We start from the raw sequence: 19,212 nt of genomic DNA, 5'->3' as shown, positions 1-19,212 counted from the left end.
CACGAGCACAGGGGGAAACCCCACGGCACCATTTGCAGCATAAGGGCACGATCGTTGCGCCGGCTCACGGCGGTTCACGGCGGAGGGCAGGGACCAGCGCAGGCACCAGCGCAGGCAGCGCACCGGGGCCTGGGGGGACCCCCGGACCGCCCCGCCTGCCAGGGTGAGCACCGCAATCCGCCCACGCCAAACTCCGCTCCGCTCCGCCCCACCCCGCACCGAACCCGCGGGCAGCGTCGGGGGCCGGCGGGCGCTGCCGGGGCGGGGGCGCCGCGTCAGCTGCGCGCCGGAAGGAGCCGTCGCCTCCCGAATGGCGGCGGGGGGCGGCGTGTGGCGGCAGGTGGGGGCCGTGGGGGAGGCGCGGTCGCTCCGCCGCGTCGTTTTCGTGCTCCGCGCTCCGCGCTCGCAGCCATTCCCTGCCCCGCGGAGCCGCATGTTCCGCCGCCAGCCCCGGGCAAGGGGAGGGGGGCTCCGTTTGGGAACCGCCGGTGCTGGTGCTGGCCGGGCAGAGGCGGTGGCTCCTGGGCACAGGGGCTGTGGCGGCGGGCGCTGCGCCGGGCGGCCGAGACTCGGGGCTTCGGGCTGTGCCCGGGCCGCGGAGCCGCGTCCGGCGCTTCCCGGTAGCGCTGCCCGGGCTGGTCTGCTCCGCAGGCGGCGGAGAAGCCGCGTGTGGGGCTTGGCGTCAGCTCCGGGCGCGCGTTGTGCTCGGGTTTCTGGCACAGGGAGCGTTCGGAGGCCGGGGTGGGTTTTGCAAGAGTTGCCCAGAGAGGTGTTGGATGAACCATCCCTGGAGACATCCCAGGCCGGGCTGGACGGGGCGCTGAGCACCCTGAGCTGGTGAAGATGTCCCTGCTCATGGCAGGGTGAGCTTTGGAGGGCCCTTCAATCCAAACCATCCTGTGGTTCTATGAACTAAAGTTATGAAGGCTGCCTGTATGACCTGAAGCATTTTAACCCTATATGTTCAAGCCCAAGCAGGTAATACAAAAATTAGCATAATCTTCCAATATGTTAATGCCAACACAGGAAATGGCATCAACAGTTTTTACATAAGGGGCACTAGGGTGCTCGTAGCTGGTGAGAGCTGGGTGTCTTTGTTAAATACATCATTCATATAACACTTGGTGACTGTGAGTGTGATCTAAGCTTGTCATTTCAGTTTTTAAAAGACATAAATTTTGTTTTCAGATACATGGTTCATTAGTGTTTCACATACCCATCACAAAACATTCAGTTTTGCGGAGCGTAGGAAAATAAATGTCCTCTTTATTTTTCTGTTCACAAAATATTATTAATTTTTTTATGCCTTAAGGCAGAGATACAACTCAGCCTTGGACATCAGGCAGTGAGGATGATTTCAGGTGTTGGTTGGTTGTTGTATTTTTTTTTTTCTGGGGAAAAATAAAGAGCACCAAAGGCAGGAGGCATTAACTGCCCAATTAGTGCAGGCATATAAAAGTAGCTGAATTTTCTCCAGAAGGGGCAGATACTGCTTTTGCAAAATTTCAGGGACTAACCTATGATAATACATACAGTAATTGCATCCAGTTCTGCGATTTCTATGAAGAACATGATCCATTAAAGTGGTCAAGTTGCACACACAAGGCCTTCTGTTCCTTTGGAGACCTTGACTTAGCATTGTAAGTCTGTGCTTTCATTATAACACCTTTTTTTCAGGGGGATTGTTTTTGATACAAGCTAATCAGTAGCTCTTCCTAAAATACGCGTTGTCTGTAAGCTACTAACGATTATATATTTGATTATTCTTTGGAGCATTGTAAAAGAGCATTGGAGCATTGCAGCCCTATTGGACATTGTAAACTGATTTTTGTCACGTAAAATATCACTGAAGCAATGTTAAAACTGTGTCAGGATGTCACTATTTGTGTTTGGTTTTAGGTTGAATATCCTGATGCACAACTGGGTGTCCTATTGGAGCGTGGTGGAACTTGTATGATCACATCTTGCCTGAGGTTTCAGAAACGATGTCATGAGGGTATCTTGCTGAGCAAAACTGTAACCTGCTCATAGAAGAGTTATCATATCACTGTGACAGCACTTTGTGGGGGACTGTTTGGGTACCATAGATGTTCCTCTCAGCACATCGTGGTAGATGTACCAGAGGAGGAGATGGATAACGCCACATTTAGAAGCAACACTGTACTGTCTGATGTTCACTTACACTGTCCAAATAAAAGACATCTCATGGTGCGATTGAACACAGTTGGACAGCCAGGTAATGTATGTTTAGACTGGAGCTATACTTTAAGCGTATTCATATATTTGCAATATATGAATCCTGCTTTGAGTGGTTAATATGAATTATTACATTATTCCAGTGAGAATCACTTCCTACTCAGTCTTTAAGAAGAGATTGCGACTGAGTAGGTGCTGAGTCAGCCAGTAAACTGAAAGTGCTTCATTTATTTCTACTGACAGAACTTAATAACAGAAATATTTCTTCATAGCAAATTAAACTATATTTCAAGTTACCTGTATGATTTTTAATCCTCTAGGTTTTTGATATGTGATATTCATACCAAGTGGAAGCTGTGCATAGACTCTGTCCTTACCTGCTGTTGAACTTCTCTCCCCACTCTGTGTTCTTACAGTATTCCTGTCGTATTTCAAACTCCTTTGGAACACAGAAGATTCGTCATCTGAGAAAGATGTGAGAGAAGCTACAACAGAAAGGGAACACCCGTATGGAAGCAGAGATGTACTGTGTGACAAGGACGGCAATAATCTAAAAAAAGAGAGAGAGACAAATATTGAAGGAGTAGAAGCTCTGCTGGATGATGATGGAGACTTGGAAGTGGTCAGAAGACCTCGAAGTGCCTCTGATTTAGAAGCAGAGGATCTTTTGAGGGATAGAGTGTATCCTGTAATTCTGATGAAAGGGGGAGAAGATGCTTTTGAAGATGAAGAACAAGGCGGCACTTGCAGTGATGTTGTTAAAATAGGTAAACAGTAGGCTTACAGTTAAGGAGAGATGGAATAACTGTGTTTGTGGAAAACAAAAGAAAGCTAGATTTTCTTTAGAAATGTAATAGCAGTTGTTAAATGAAAGGAGATAACAAAATGAACATAATACTGTGATATTGCAATTATTTTTAAAATTTACCATTTTTCTCCAGGAGTGATTTGAGCAGTAGTATACCGTGGGAGACTCAGTGTTCCTTAGTTAGAGTGGGGGTTTTGGCATTATCTAGCATTATTATATAGAACGAAGAGTGTTTAGTTCTATATTTGAAAAGGAAGCATGACTTGATGTTCAAATTTGCCACTATGGAACCTGATTTGAACAACATTTGGAGATAACTATTCTATTTTCATTTTCACAGAACATACTATGGCGACCCCCTTAGAAGATGTTGGTAAACAAGTATGTATTCTGCTTTGTAGCATCTTGCTGTAGATTGTGCATCAGAATTTTCTCAGTTTTAACTGCTTCCCTTATCCACAGGTGTGGCGTGCAGCCTTTCTTCTTGCCGATTACATTCTGTTTAAACGGGACACGTTCAGGTGTTGCTCGGTGCTAGAGCTCGGAGGCGGCACTGGAATTACGAGCATTATCATGGGAATGGTTGCCAAGAGAGTTTATTGCACAGGTAAGGCAGGTGTTTTCAGTTAAATATTTTCATGAAACTTCATGAAGCAGTGCTTTCATCCTGGGATTTTGATCCCCATCTGTTCAGTTTTAGCTAATGATTTTTATTAATGTGTATAAAGTTGTGTTGTTTATTGAAAAATAACAAGAACTTTTTGAGCAGATTGAAAAAGCAGTACTATTTTTAAGCTGTGAACTTAAGATGGTGTGCCTAGCTCAAAATAGGTAGTAAAGGGATCTAACTTCTTTCTTCAAGGGTGACTCAGAGCTTAGTATGGAAAGACAAAAGCAAGGAGGGCACTAGGGAAACAATCATCAGCTGATAGAGCTGCTCTGAATTTCCCTTCATCTCCTCAGCTTAAGAGAAATTTCGGTTATTGATCTGAGGGGTCAGCTGCATGCACGGCCCATGCAAAATATTCTTATTTTGAATATCATTATGACTATTTTCCAGATGTTGGTGAAGATCTCCTGGCCATGTGTGAGCAAAATGTTGCGTTAAACAAACACCTGATGGAGCCGGGAAGTAAGTGCTATACAGTCATTGTTGGTGCAATTGCTTGTATATTAACTACTGTGGGATTAAACAGCACAGTCATTGAGTACTTGGCATATTCACAAGTAAAATTAAATTTTTGTCTTGGTTTAAAGCAACTCATTTAAAAAGAAAGATGCAAGATATCTCTCTGTAGTCCATAATGGGTCAGTTTTGGAGAAAGTCAGCAGTTAAGACCAGCTGTAGTTCCTATGCAGTTGCTGTGTGAGTTTCTTGGAGGTACTTAGGAGGATCACAGATATCCAGGTGCCAAGGGTCACAAAAAGAGTGTAAATTACAGAGATATAACTCTGGAAAGGAGAGGTATTTTGCAGGTGGGACATGTAAAAGAGAACATGGGTTGTCTTTCTGACCCTTAAGTTCATCCTGTTCTCTTGCGAGTGAGTAACTGGTTTTGTACAGTAAACAATTTGATGTTCAACTTTACTTGTTTCTTACATCCTCATAATTAATATATCTTCATCACTTGTCTGAGTACAGATTTGGACTCTTGCTTAGGTACTGCCTGGAAGGCTGCTTGTGACTGATGTGATCTTTCTTCACCCACAGGAGGGGAAGTTAAAGTAAAGGAACTGGACTGGCTGAAAGATGAATTCTGCACTGGTAGGTGGTTATAATGGGTCCTTTCAAATAGGGTTTGCTGGTTTGGTTTGGTTTGTTTTTTTCCCTTCAGAGCCATCAAGAAATGCTTATTCCATTGTTTATGAATAAAGCCTTGCAGCACACACGCCTCTGGAAAAAGAGTTGAAAGTACACGATTGTCTGTGGGTGGATCATTGCCCTGTGAATGAGTATGGAAGGGTTCACTGACAGGTTGGGAATAGCCAAGTGGTGGCTGTCCTTTACTGAGCTCAAAGTCCAGAGATATGAATGAGATATGTCTGTTATGTGGTGATTGTGGAATCCAGGCCCAGTGACGTGGATTTGAGCTGCTGTAATCCAGATGTTGATGTGATGGTATTCTGTGGCCTATGGCTGCACGAATACAAAACTATAAAAGGTGGTGGGGAGGGCAGGTGATGATTTGAAGATGTATAAATACTTGTTCCAAGTGGAGTGGTGAATGTGTTACATTTTAAATAATATTCTGCTTTTTGCAAAATAAAGACAACTAGCCTGAATAACATTTAAAGTGCAATTAATGATAGTAAAGCAGATCACTAAAACTTCAGTGGTTACAAGCTCAGCACAAAATTGTAGCACTTGGAGCCTACTTTATAGATTTTTATATCATCAGTTGGATTTGACGTAATGCTTCTAAAAAAATAGAACAACTGTTCAAGCGAGTGGCAACATCCTTTTTGCATTCCAAAGCCTCTCTTGGACCTCAAAAAAAATCTGATTAATGAAAATATTTGATACCACCAGATGAAAAGGCTTTATGTTTTTTAGACTTTCAGATAAAGTTTCTATATTTTAACAAAGTCTAAATTTTTAACAGCATGATGAAGTAGGAAGCTTAATCAAAACTCACACAAAGATGCATTTGTTTTTTTACTGAAAGCAGTATTCGTTTTCATCTAGTTAAATCTGTGGTCTTGCTACAAGATAGTAAGTTTTTTGTAAATTCTAAAGTCAAACTTACATACCTACAGACATAAGTCAAACTTACTTACATACCTACAGACATACTTACTCTTGCAACTCAGCCTTGGGAGGATTGGAGATAACAGAGAAAGCAAAGGGCTGCAGGAACTCCAGAGGATGAACAGAGGGCAGTTTTGATTTCCCTGGGTGGGCCCGTGGAGGAGCAGCTGACCCCAGGAGTTAAGGAGGAGTTACTTTTTTTCCATCTATCAATCATTCGGGACATTTAATCATGTACAGCAGAGCCATATTCTTTGTTACAGATCCTGAAGCTCCTTATAGCTGGTCTGAAGAAGAGATTGCTGATTTGCATGACCACTGTACTGTGATAATGGCAGCTGATGGTAGGTAAATATAAACAGTAAGCTTTTAAATCAAACACTTGAGCATTATGAGTAATACTTTAAACATACCTAGTTTGCTTTTGAAATCTAATAGCTCAGATTCTTACCTAATTTGTCAAAACGTTCCTGTCAAAGTGTTCCTGTTTGTATTTTTTTTTAAACAATAGTATTTACATTCTAAATTAGCAATAGGAGAGCAGATGGTGAAAACTACTAGCTTTTTCTTTCATTTGGTGTGGTAATTATTTGTGACTAAATAAATTACTCAAAGAACATAACCACAAGCAAGTGATGCATTTGACTTTCAGAAGAGAGTTTTGTGTCCTTTTTTTGTCTTGCATCAGACAAACTCTGAGCAAATAATGAAAAATAGGTGGTTAGACTAATGTATTTTACAATGTGAAAGGGATTCCTATTGATGAGAAATTTTAAAGAAAGCCTGACATAAATAGCAGCAATGTAGTCTGTTACAGGGTCAGTTGTTGCCCTTAAAAATATACTTTAGGATTTAGTTAAAATAGTGACTTGTTTGATTAGAATAATCAAACTAAGGCCTGTTGTTGTTTCATAACCAACACTTAAGTAGATCATACAGTCAAACATACGTATTTTATGTTCTTAATCCTTCTGTTTTCAGTGTTCTATGATGATGACCTGACAGATGCCTTGTTCAGAACACTGTATAGGATCACACACAACTTGAGAAATTCTTGCACAGTTTACATAGCATTAGAAAAAAGGTAAGTAATACCAAGAACTTAAAAGCACTAAAATCTTTACACACTTTATTTATTTGGAAGAAACGTGATTTGATTGAGGGTTGACTTCTGATTTTCATTGTGTTAGTTGATTGCAGGCTGCAGTATCTGCTCAGGACAAACATTTGTTGTCCTACCTTTTGTCTTGGAGCAGATGACCTCTATAAATAGGTGACTAAACTGATGTATTCTATAACACCTGGCAACATTTGCCATTTATTTCTGAGGTCACAGAATGGAAGAAAGAGGCATAGAATTAGGGTATACAGGAAGCCAAACCAATGATCCTGTTGTGGCAGAGGGCCTTAAAAATCAATGGAAACTTTTATCCCAGAATGATTGTGTATTGACGCTAACATAAAGTCATGTCTGCGTTTCAGGAATAGTGGGGGAGTTACTTTTTTTGGCTGTCACAGTTAGCTAGTTACACTGAGAAGACCCACATTTTCCCTTAGCTGAGGAAGGTTATGTAGCTACTTAAGATGTCAGTACAGGAGAGACATTTTCAATTAAATCTTCTCTTGCCAGGCTGAACTTCACTTTAAGACATATGGATGTTACATGTGAAGCCTACAGTCATTTTAGAAATACTCTAAATGATTTGGAGAACCTCCAAGATGGAAAAATGAAATATACTGTGGAGCCCATCAAGCTTGATTTCTGTCAGTTTCTCGTTTATGAACGAATTGAGCAGTTGGTAAGTGGCATTCATTAAAGTAAGTGTAATGTGTTGGGTTAATCATCTCAAATTAGTTTTCAGCTGTTTGCTGAACAGGAGAATAAACATGAACTTTTCATGTATTGCCATTTAGCTTTTTGTTGTTTTAAAATTATTCTTGTTTGTGCTTACTGAATCTACCCTAGATTGGCACAGCACGCCCTTTTCTGGTGGCTCAGGCTGCATCGTTTCCTCCAAGGTTAAGAAGCAATCTCCACTACTTTGAAACATACAGTTTTTGTGATTGACTAGAAAATGGGACCAATATCTCTTCTCATTTATTTGCACGTAAAAGAGCTTTCATTTCATAGTTTTAGTAATTACTTTCCCAGTTCAGAGTTCAGGAAATAATGCTCTAATATCTGTGAAGAAGTCAATTAGCTGTAAACTTCTGTTATTCAGAAATACGTCAGATATAATTTTTGTAGTTATTACCTCCCAGGCACTTATGGTTCTCTTTATTTTTGTTTTTCAGTTGTCTGCTCTTACAAATATTACTCAGGGTGGCTCATAGCTTGCTAGCTTCTAGAACAATGCAATCTAACAGGTCTTTTTAGAGAACATGTAAATTTTGTACTGCATAGCAAATCTCTTACTAAGAAAAGATGTTCCTGTAGTCGACAAACTATTACTGGGGCTTCTACAGTACATACGTGTAGTGATGTTATGAGGGCCACAGTTACTTCATGAGATTGATTTATTCTACTTAATGCTGATACTTTGAGGCATAAAAATGCAAAATTTTAAAATAAGTTTTGCAAGTATTTAAATGTAACCTGGGTTATACCTAAATGTGTAAACTCATTCCCTAACCTTTTTGTGGAAGGCTACTGGTCCTGGAAATACATGCATTTTAAAAACACCTAGGTTTTTTTATTGATCATGAAATATATTGCCACAATTCAAGATATCATGGTGAAGAGTATGTGATACTCTGCTTACTGATCTTTTATATAGCAAACAAAGCATATGCTAATTTATTCTACAGAAATAAAGTCTGGTTTTCATCTCCATTGTCCAATGGATAGAGAAGCGTGTGTGTGTTTGTGTAACACACGTGTTTGTGAGACTTTGATTCCTCAGTAAATTGAGTATTTTTACTAGCATTATTGAAAGCTTTCTTAACACAGGTTAAGAAAAAGAGTAAGATTATCAGTCACAATACTTCAGAAGGTCACGCAGTCCAATGGAATTATTTTAAAACAAATTATTTGAATGATACGGATATTTTTTTAAATTTTAAAAAATCATGCTACAAGAATGCAAAAGTCAATTCTATTCCTCTGTATCAAAGATAATTTGATGATTGTTCTAGGAGGTTACACAGATGGATTTAGTATCCATCCGCAGATGGACACTATCTGGAGATGGTGGCATAGGGTGTGTCTTAAAACTTATCTTCAAGTGGGCATGTTGAACTTTTTCATAATTGCAACCTACTGATCTGAGAAAGTACCTGTATGTATTTGTTTCCACTCCTACAGGAACTGTGGAGGATCATTGCTGAACAGCTCACATGACAGCAACATGAGAAAATAGAAGACTTTGTTAAAAGTGGATTTTCATCCCAAGAAAAGCATTTACCTGTTGGAACTGTGTTCTCACAAAGTATCGCTGTGCAGATTTGCTTTACTTCAGTAGGTTTTGGTTTGGGTGCTTGGGACATAGTTTCTTTGATGTTTCTTTTACAAAACTGTTTAATATTGGTCTTTGCTGTACGTGCTGGATGCCAAACGGTGGCAGGGACACAGTGGCTTGTTCTTTGGGATTGATGGCTTAGGTTTTGGAGTCTGACAAGAAGCTATTTTAACCTTTTCCATGTGGCTGATTTGCAGATGTCATGCATTTTACTTTTCATCTTCTGAACATGGACAATATTCTTGGTCTCATCCTAGTTCCACATTATTTATGTTTATGACCATTTGTGAAAGAGTGTTCTGGGCAAGATCTATTTGCCTTTCATGGACTCTTCTTTAAGTAATCTGCTTATGAAACTTAGTCCTTAATTTTCAGTTTGTCCTATCTAAATTATACTAGTTTAGGGCTACTATCCAAGCTGAAAGAAGATGAGATGCATTTTGCTTGAGCCTCTAAAAATACTCCACAGAGGTCCTGGAGCTATATTGTCCTGCTGAAATTTTAAGCTATTCTGTCCTCGCCAGGTTGAGGGTGGAAGATACCCTGTGAAGTGATGGATATGCTACTGTTCTTGAAATGTTTGGGATCCTACCCTCAATGTGTATGTGTGAGGCTGGGGAGAAGGAGGTGACCGAGAATGTCTTGCCCATGCAAATGGTGCCTTCACTATCTTTGACTTCAGATTAAAGTGCAACATATTGATCAAATCTCTCCTGTGTTATTAATGAAAGCAAAACCATGTCTATACATTTTATGAATTTGGTGTGTGCTGGGACGTTTATATTACTTGCCGTATGTACACTGTCACAGACATTCTTGTGCCTGCTGGATTCTTTAGCATTATGAGGTTTAGGTGATGAAGCTGTTGTGCTCTGGGACTTGTGGGACTGTGCAGATGCTACATTAGAAGCGTCTGGCTGACTTCTCAAAAGTCTGTTGTACGTGTGGTTTAGTTCAGTTGTCTTAGGTCAGTTATTTTATAACCTGCATATGTGTACAGAGACATATTTTTGTGTTAATTAATGACATGAAAGGTTGTTAGATGATGATGGCCTTTTCTTGTGAGTGTAGTCAAAGTAAATATTACATTATGTTAGCATCTCTTTGCCTAGATGAATACAAAACTTCTCTCTTATACCCCTTATTTGAACTTCAAAGATACAAAGCTGTATTTTAATCCACAGATTCCCAAACTAGTGTTCTTTTGTTTGTTTTGTAATGTTATTAATTTCAGTAGAGTAACTGAAAACAATTGGGTCTGAGTCTATTTAAGTAGTTTAGTTAAGTAGTAATTTTCTGAAGGCTTTAGCAAGAATTAATCCGAAGTGGAGTGAAATAGCACAGGCAGTTCAAGAAGATGTTTACTTAGACAGGACTTCTGAGAGTCTGAGGAATTATCAGCAGAAAATTATCCAGATAGACAGATGCTGTAGATCTTTTAAATGTGGAATTTGGCCATTTACTGCAGCTGGCTTAAAGTAATATCTGGAAAAGTTTAAAAACTTCTGAGTAAATGCAAACATCCTGGCTGCTTGGGGAGCAAGCTGAAGTAGAATTTCCTCCTAAAGAAACAAAGTTAATCTTTCTGTTGAAGGGGAAAAAACAGCTTTGGGGGTTCCATGACTGAGATCTGGTGTTTCTGGTAGAGGAGTTTCACCGATTTGTTGGGAAGTGTGCTCATGGATGGACACATGATATTCCCAGAGGCATCTTGTTTGAAACAAACTGCTTTTTCGCTTTTGTCGCTGGTGTATGCTGAAATAACACCTGTCCTTTCTCAGTGCCCACACTTCAGATGAAGATGGCAGGCATCCCTGTCCTGCTTTTGTCTTAAGAGGAACATGGATGACATAACTGTAGATATTGGTCAAAAGCACAACTTGAACTTTATGTGACATTTGAACGAGCAGTGCAAGCTGATCACATTAGTTCTTTTCAGTCTTTGTTGATGTCAAACTTGGAGAGCTGCTTTGTTGTGAACTTCTGTGTGCTATTTTGCAGTAGAAAGAAAAGCTGTTTAAGGTAATAACTTGATGGCATGCATTATGTATATTTATTACCTCTATGTGTTCTCATGTGTAGGTGGCTATTCATAGACCACGTGTGTATCTCCATCTGCTGTACAACATTTTGAGTCAAAACATTTTACAGTTTGTTACACACCCTGTGCCTTTCTACTTTAACAATATTGTATTTTGGAGTAACAGTTTAGGTTGAATACGTAGTTTTGCATTTCTCACCTAGACTTGCAGATATGTGTATTAGAGATAAGGTTACTGTGAAGATCATCTTAAAAAAAAAAAGTGATTTTGAATTACCTACTTTTTAACGGTAGCTTTGGGAGGCTGCCTCCAGCAGTTCTGGGTTTTCAAGAAACATTCTAAGAAGTGGACATAACTTTTTCTGTGTGGTAAGGATCAGGACTTAAATTGGGTCTCAAAGTTTTATAGCAGATAAATCTCAGGAGATTGCCTATTCTTTGACTCAACTGTTCTCATGAACTTGTACATACATCACTAGCGCCCGTCCTTTTTTGTTTTCACCAGATAATTAAGGGGGGGGGTCTAGTCCTAAATGAGGCCTGGCCTAGCTGCTGGAAATAAGCTGTTTCTGTTCAGATTCTTCTGTGTCTAGTTACAAATCCTATCCCTTCTTCACTTTCCTCTACCCTCTGAAGAGAAAATTCTGCAGTGGCTTTCATAGGACAAAGTATAAATTATTGATTAATGTGCTGTTACCCAGAGAGTTATACCAGACTGACCCAGCAACCACAGTGTGACGTGCACAGCTAAAACTTAAACAATGGAAGAAGACAAAAGAACCCTTTGGAGGTTCAAATCAAGCAATAGGATTTGAAAATGAGCTGCTTTTGCTGCCAGGCTGTCATATGCCCTGGCACATGACACGGGTCCAAAGGCTTGTATTTTATTACAGACTTCATCCTGCTCTTGTTTCACGCATCCTGACCCTGATTTTCTGTGTGTCTGTGCTGCAAGTTGGTGCATTAACCAAGGGCAAAGGTTCATCTCGAAAAACAATGCCTCTGGAGCCGTCAGGTGTGTTGGGACAGCAGATTTCTTCCAGCAGATGGCATGTGCAGTTTTCTAACAATGCCAGCACCCAAGTGAAGTTCCATGTATCTGCATATCTGTGTGTGTGTGTGTGTGTGTTCACAAACTGCTGGCCTGAGCCACCCAGGAGTGTCTGGAAGAGGAGACGCGAAGGAACATCTTGAGCTCCTTGGGCAAGGTGAGTGTATTCTCTAAGCTTCTGCTTCCTTTGTATTAGGGATTTTCTTTTGTAATAGGGATAGTGAAAGCAAATTGTAAAAATTCTCTTTATTCCACAAATTTTGTCTTCTCCAGTTTTTTATAGCTAATAATAACTCTGGAAGAACAAGAATCTCATTTTATGTTTATACTCCTAGGACCTGAGCTGGTCAGCCAGTGAAAATAATACACTAGCACCAACTAGAAAGAAAATAAGTTATTTGGAAAAGGAAGAAGAGAGTTTATTGTGGGAATATATGATGCAAACATGTCTTTCCAGTCTTTGAGTGCAGTTTGGTGCGGGCACAAGTGACTGTACTGCGTAATCCCTTGGGAACTTGTCCAGTCGACCATCTCTCCATTCCTCAGGAAACGCTGCTTTTCCCTTTGAATGCTGGGTATATTTGATAATGAATCAGATAGTGGCAAGCAAGAGGCTAATCAATAATAATTAAAAAGTAACTAACTCCTGCCGCAAAGATGAGGAGAAATATATATAACGAGTTAGGCAAGAAAGTCAACAGTGAGCTGGACGGCAGATACCATGAGAAAAGTAGAGTTTACTGCTCTGTAATGGCCCAGCTCCGTTCCTGCAATGGGATATTGGTAGTAGGTTTACATTGTAGGTTGATCAGAAGGGACACAAAGAAATTATCTCCTCTGTTTTCCTCTCCAAGTACAATCATACTCATCTGAGAATCCTGATGAGTGTTTGTCTTGGTTCTTATTAAAGCCTCTCACGATGGAGAACTTGTGTTTCTCCCAGTAATCTGTTCTAGTACTTCATTGTCCTTCCTGCTACAGAGGTTCTCTTCGTGGCTAAACTGCTGCCTTTCTTGTAATATTGGACCATTAAATCTTTCTTATTGTAATAAACTGTGACAGATTTCAGAGTTCTACTCAGGATAAGAAGATGTCTTCAGAGAGGACTGAGTCCTGGGTATAAACTTACTGATACATCAGCTGTGCCACTAACTTGATCTCTGGACTCTGGCGGTGTCAGTGTTAGGGACATGTGGTGCTGGGGAGGATTCGTGTGCCATCTGCATGTCACTACCACGTGCATCGCATCTACCTGCTTCAATCCGCTGCTGCCTGCAATTTTGTTCTAGGCTGGGCTTAAATATTAGTGAAGACTTGGATTTTAAATTTATAGTTTGATGTCAATGCTAGTTTTAACTTGAGTTTCTGAGTTATGTGTCCAAATGACTTCCCCTCTTACTGTGTTTGCTAAATTAAGTATGTCCCAAGTGACTGCAGGTAAATATTAGGAATTAATGGAAGGACAGTGGGTCTTTGTGAAGCTGTAGCAGTGGAGACCCAGATCCCCCCCACGATTAGCAAATGGGATCCCCGGCCTTTCTCAGCTGCACCATGGCCTACAGAGCCGACCTGAGCAGAGCAGCCCAGAGAGGGGCTGGCAGCTCCTTTTTCAAGAGGAAATTATTTGCCAGCAACAGGATTTTGGTTTCTCTTCCCTGTTCTCTCTGCCAGGTGTGGTGGGCACCCAGCCTGGTGGGTGCTCCAAGGGAGCGCGCTGTGCAGCGCTCACCGCTCGGTTCCGGCAGCAAGGTTTGGAAAGGCCCGTCCTCAGCTCCGCGACCCCGGGCCCAGGGGCCGCTCACCCGCGCACGCACCTCGCGGCCCCGCGCTGGGCCCGCCCCGCCCCTCCCCCCGCCGCCGGGGGCGAGCCCGAGCCGCGAGTCCCCATTGGCCGGGCCGGGCGCGGGGCTGCGGGCGGCGGCGCGGATTGGCTGCGGTGCGCGGAGCCGGCGGAGAGCGGCGGCGGGGCCGCGCGGGCAGCGAGCGCGGGGCCTGTGGTGGCGCCTGCCCAGCCCAGCCCGGCGCCACGGAGCGCGGCGGCCGCAGGAGACGCAGCCCCGCACGTCCGGCTGAGCGGCGGAACCGCAGCCCCGCAACTCCCGGTGAGCGGCGGAACCGCGCGGCGCCGCGGCCGGTCGGGGCGAGGGGCCTGCGTGAGCCCCCCGGCGCTCCCCCTCATCCGCTCCTGCCCGGTGAGCGGGGCTCCCCGCTGGGCCCGGAGCCCGCAGGTTGCCCCTGTGTCCCCGCCTCCGTCCCTGCAGGCGGCGGTGCCCTCCTGCCGGGGTGGCCCCGCGTCGCGCTGCCGCTCGGCGCGGTGGGGAGGGAGCGCGGTCTGCCCTGGCCCCCGCTCCGATGCCCTTCGCGCGGCGGGGCTGCCTCCTCCATGGCCGCCCCCGCAGGAGCTGGCGGCGCCGGGGCTGCCGGGGGGACCGGCTGTGGCCGCTCTCCGCTCGGCTCCCGCGGGGCTGGCGCGTACGTGGGGGCTGCGTGTGCCGCAGGGGGTGTTCGTGTTCCTCTCGGCTTTGAGGGTGTTGGCGTCCTCGAGGAACCCCTTTTTGTTTTTTTAGTCAGACCTGAGCGCGGTTCTGGGCCTTGCAGTTGCCAGGCAGGGCGCAGCCGTTCCCGGTGGATTCGGGGGACGATGCTGAGGAGCAGAATTTGTTCTTATCCGGGAGTTTCGCCGCATTAGGGGCGGTGGGTGCGATGCTCTGTGCCCCTTGCAGCCTGTGGGGTTGGTGTCCCACACAGCTGGTGTGCCCTGACACACATTTGGGGAAAGGCAGGAATGCAAGGGCACAAAACCCCTGAGAAAACATATGCATACCGTGGGGAAAACACGGTTGACTTTGACTTTCCTTTTCTTAATACGTTGCAGGCAGCTGAGTGGAAATCTTCAGTACTGGTGTTTATGGAGGCCTGCTGCTGCACTCCAGCTGAGATTCACCAGTTCTTTTCAGTTTCCTGTTCTCCAAATGGTTATGCTACAAAACCCGGGGCTTTGCCTTGGGACCTCCCTGTCTTCATTTACCTTAATTTGTGCTTTAAAGTAGCGTGTGCCTGTTTAACCAGAGCTTTGCTTTTGCCTCTGATTCTCCTTCTATGTTTATAAAATATAGCAAAGGGAATGATATGCCAAGAAACTGAACTAAAGTAGGAGACTTCCAGGTAATTTTGTAATCAGTAATGAATGTTCAGGCCTACAAAAATTGGATTTTGCCCTGCAGTTCAAAGGCATGGCTCACAGATGCGGGCTCTTAAAAGAGTCTTTGCTCCTACAATTTGAGGCAAGGAATTCAGTAAAAGATGAAAGCCAATTGGTACAAAAGGAGGGCACTAGTGGGGTTACCCTCAGGAAGCTTGGCACTAAGGAAATTCCCTATTGAATATTCTTATATTCTGATTATTGTTTTATAAATTGAGTTGAGGACATTTTTTGCAGCTCCTATTGCATTGTTGTTTGTTTTTCTACTGTAATTAGTCTTTCTGTGTATTTGAGTAATGTGAGTGTTGGGCAAATTGTGTCTGCGGTTAGTTTGGCTGTTCTGGTTGGAGTTACATATCCAGACTTGGAAGTCAACGATTCAAAAGCTGGATCATAGCTCACAGTATTAAAGCACAGCATATGCAAAGAAGGTTAATGCCTGGATGTCATAATGTTTCTCATCCTTAGCATTTAAAGCGCTTTGCAAATGAGATCAACATCACTGGTGTGGCTGTACAGGTGGGGAAACTGGGATCGATCCAGGGAAAGCAAGCTGTTACTGCAGGTAGCCGCTGGGTAGCCTCTTGTGCTCAGGATCGGTATTCAGGTCTTCTGTGTCTGCAGTCAGCCAGTGCTCTGCCATTAGACGGTGTTATACCTCTTGGACAAAGTGCAAAAGACCGTGGACATGCCCAGGTAATGGAGACCTGAGTCTGTAAGCGCACGCTGTTATTAGACAAGCTGACCACTTGTAAAATGCATGGGGAAATAATGCACCAGAACTGCTTTCTCCAAAGCACAGCCCTTAAGTCTTCTGAGGAATAACAGGCTTGGAGGCACACGTTACAGTGGGCGTCTTGTGCATTCAGATAGAAGGAAAACTGAAATAAGTGGATAAAATTGGATATTTATGCCCAGGAGGCAGTAAGCAAGCACAGCATGCAAATGAACACCGAGCAATCAGTAGGTGTCCTGGCAGCTGTGCTGTCATTCCAAAAGGAAAATGTCCTGATCTGGATTCTTTCAGAAACAGAGAGGAATTAAGATGCTCACAGGCCATATATATATATACATACATACAAGCCAGTTCGTGCTGCAACTGTCAGCAGCTTAGAGCTCTCCAGGTGATTCCCCTTGCCCCGTCTTGTTTGTGTGGTGTTTTAACAGTGCAGCTTCAGGACAGTTCATGCAAAGCTGCGTATCTATTTATCAGCAGTCCAGCAATAGCCGCCGGTGTGTCTAGGTGCAGCCGCACAGATCTCAGCCCCGACGGGTGTGTGACAGGTGACTCCGAGGTGTCACTTTGGCTGCGGAATTCCTCCTGGTTTGTGCTCTGAGCAGGGGGCCCGAATTAAAGCAGCTTAAGTTACCTCATGACATATATTAAAACCTCTGCTACTGCTTAACTTTGTACTTAGAGTGATGATAACGCCATGGTTCACAGCAGATCTAAGACAACTTGGATCTCTTTCTTGGCTTCCCAGCCCTGTTTTATGACTTCTACATTTGAGGTTCCATTCCAGAAACACTTTTAAAAATTTTTAGCTGTTTCAAGTACAAATGAAGATTTGCTTCTTTTCATATCCAAATGGAAACAGCTTGTGGAAATGTCTCGGAAGAAAGGTCTGTTTAGTGGTGGTACATGTGCATACTGAAGGGACAGTAGAACACTCTTTTTTTTTAAAGAAACAAACAATCCATCCTGTTGTACCTTAAAATCTTACTGAATTGACTGTATTCCAGAAACTTTAACTCAAATGATGACTCTTTGAACTTGAATGAATCTCCTTTGCTTTTGGCTTTGCAAGAGGGAGCAGGGAGAAGAAGGGAACAAGTCTCAGATTTCATGTAAGACATTTCTCTTCTTCATTGTTTTCAAAGACCATTTGATTCCTCCTCATATGTTGCAAATTGTTGATCTGTGTGCACCATTTTTGTTCAAGTGGGCTTTTCCAGTAGCACCTACTCTTATTTTACAGTTCTTTATAAGCTCTTAAGAGTTTTTTCAGGCATAATGGTAAGCCTGAATCAAATAGTGAGGTATCTGAACCCATTTGAAAGAGTGACTAATAGAAAATAGCTGGATTCCATCAGGAGAGCAGCTAGTACTGATGCGTAGGAAGCTCTGAAAGTGGAGGTAAGTAACGCAAAATGACACATCAGGAGCCCTGCAGATAATTATCGATATGGAAGGATGGATATACTTTAAACCTTACATAACAGATTTATCTTACAGGAGGCTGAAAACACTCTTTCATTGTTCCAGACTGATCTGCTTTCAAATTCCTTTTCTTTATGAACAGAAGAGGTTGCCTCAGGGGTCGGAGCTGCTACCAACTTAAAGTAAATAATTCTACCAGCCGCTGCCCTATGGCTTGAAAGCCGTACATCTCTGTCCCCTCCATTCTGAATTTTGTGATCTGCTGTATCAGATCACAGGCCTGTTTCCTGAAATGACGGCGATGGGCCAGGGAAACAGAGAAGGTGGAATTTTCTTAGCCATATGCTATTTGTGCAAAATTAGCAGTATTCTGGGGCTTTTCCAAAACGTGCAAAGTGTATAAACCAGAGAATATTGTCCTGAACTGTTTCTATGGTTTTCATACTCTCTTCTAATCTGTGGTAGTAGGGTTCTGTACTGTGTCCTTGTACTAAATTGTTTTGTCTTTCCTTTTGCAAAATATTATACTGTTCATTTCCCAGCTCTTAGTTGGCCAGATACTATAAATTCATCAGAAGAATCAGGTGGGAATCTTGAGTATGTGTTACAGTTTTGGTTGCATGGAAAAAGTAGGTTGTCTCTTCTGCTGTCCAGTAGAGGTACAGCAGAAAGAACATTTTCAGAGAGTATGATTTTCTTTTGAAAAGAAATCCAGTTTTTTGCAGCATGAATCTCATTTTCTTCAATCCTAGTTTGTGGATTTGGAGTATTTTTGTTTTGTGTGAGACAGCTTCTACAGTTGTACAGGTGTTTCAAAAAGATGGACCCAGTTTCAAAGCATATATTTCATGATGGCAATATGGTACAATTACACACACATGAAAAGGCATCTAGCAGTCATAATTTGAATCTTTTTATCCTGCCCTTTGAAGTGGTAAGAGTTTCATTTGTGGGTGGTAGAGATACAGTGATTTCCAATTGGGTCCATCTTTTTGGAACACCCTGTAAATTCTGTTGAGGAAACAAGCACATGTTCTAGCTCAGTCTGGGTGGTCATTTAATTATTTTAGTGCGTGGGTAGCGGCTGGTCTCGCTGGCTGCCTCCGTGAAGGTGCGTGGCAGCCACTTACGGAGCTGCACTTGTGAAGCCATCACACCTGCGGTGACAAGGATGCAGATCTGCCCTAGTGATGAACTTACTTTGTAAAAAATGATAAAGCTGTGTTGTGCTGGTTGATGTGAGAAAGCACTAAAGCCACTCAACTAAAAGTACTACATTTCGTAAGTGAACACTGCCAGCTTGAAGAAAAGGGCCAGGAATGTGAACTTTGTTATTCAGACTTAAATGGTAACCCTTTATGTCATCTACTGCAACTATTTTAGTAAATCTCTCTCAGTTTTAATGCAGAAAAAAAAGCATTTGTGTAGTGAGTGCTTATACTGTGCTGTACCAAACTCTTATTTTGGCCCCTGGCTGTATAACTCTTTCTGCGGTCAGGCAGAAGGCACCTTGAAGGCAATCAAGGTTCAGACTTGGTGAGTTTCC

The 19,212-nt window shown here is 42.9% G+C and overlaps 2 protein-coding genes across 6 annotated transcripts in view; both read left to right on the top strand.

Moving 5' to 3' along the window:
* The first annotated feature begins 218 nt into the window (after positions 1–218).
* Positions 219–9,906, top strand: METTL22 (methyltransferase 22, Kin17 lysine). 3 transcript variants are annotated; one of them, XM_082064562.1, is made up of 11 exons: positions 219–340; positions 1,900–2,236; positions 2,613–2,963; positions 3,345–3,385; positions 3,467–3,611; positions 4,065–4,136; positions 4,716–4,769; positions 6,017–6,097; positions 6,735–6,837; positions 7,384–7,552; positions 9,058–9,906. In XM_082064562.1, exons 2-11 carry the CDS (start codon positions 2,131–2,133, stop codon positions 9,091–9,093), a joined length of 1,158 nt encoding a protein of 385 aa, XP_081920688.1. In that variant the 5' UTR covers positions 219–340; positions 1,900–2,130; the 3' UTR covers positions 9,094–9,906. The 3 variants fall into 3 exon arrangements, with proteins under 3 accessions (XP_081920688.1, XP_081920690.1, XP_081920689.1); XM_082064564.1 differs by lacking the exon at positions 219–340 and adding an exon at positions 460–978; XM_082064563.1 differs by lacking the exon at positions 219–340 and adding an exon at positions 1,475–1,640.
* A 4,323-nt stretch (positions 9,907–14,229) lies between these two features.
* Positions 14,230–19,212, top strand: part of ABAT (4-aminobutyrate aminotransferase) — a 47,447-nt gene continuing 42,464 nt past the window's right edge. For all 3 annotated transcript variants that reach the window (XM_082064393.1, XM_082064394.1, XM_082064395.1), the window contains exon 1: positions 14,230–14,405. The gene's annotated coding sequence lies outside the window, so the exon portion shown is untranslated. The remainder of the gene's footprint in view (positions 14,406–19,212) is intronic.

This window comes from Streptopelia decaocto (genome assembly GCF_964273445.1).
Source record: "Streptopelia decaocto genome assembly, chromosome: 13".
In the NCBI taxonomy this organism is placed as follows: domain Eukaryota; kingdom Metazoa; phylum Chordata; class Aves; order Columbiformes; family Columbidae; genus Streptopelia; species Streptopelia decaocto.
Note: the sequence above shows the minus strand (reverse complement) of the source record. Positions and strands in the feature narration are given on the sequence as shown.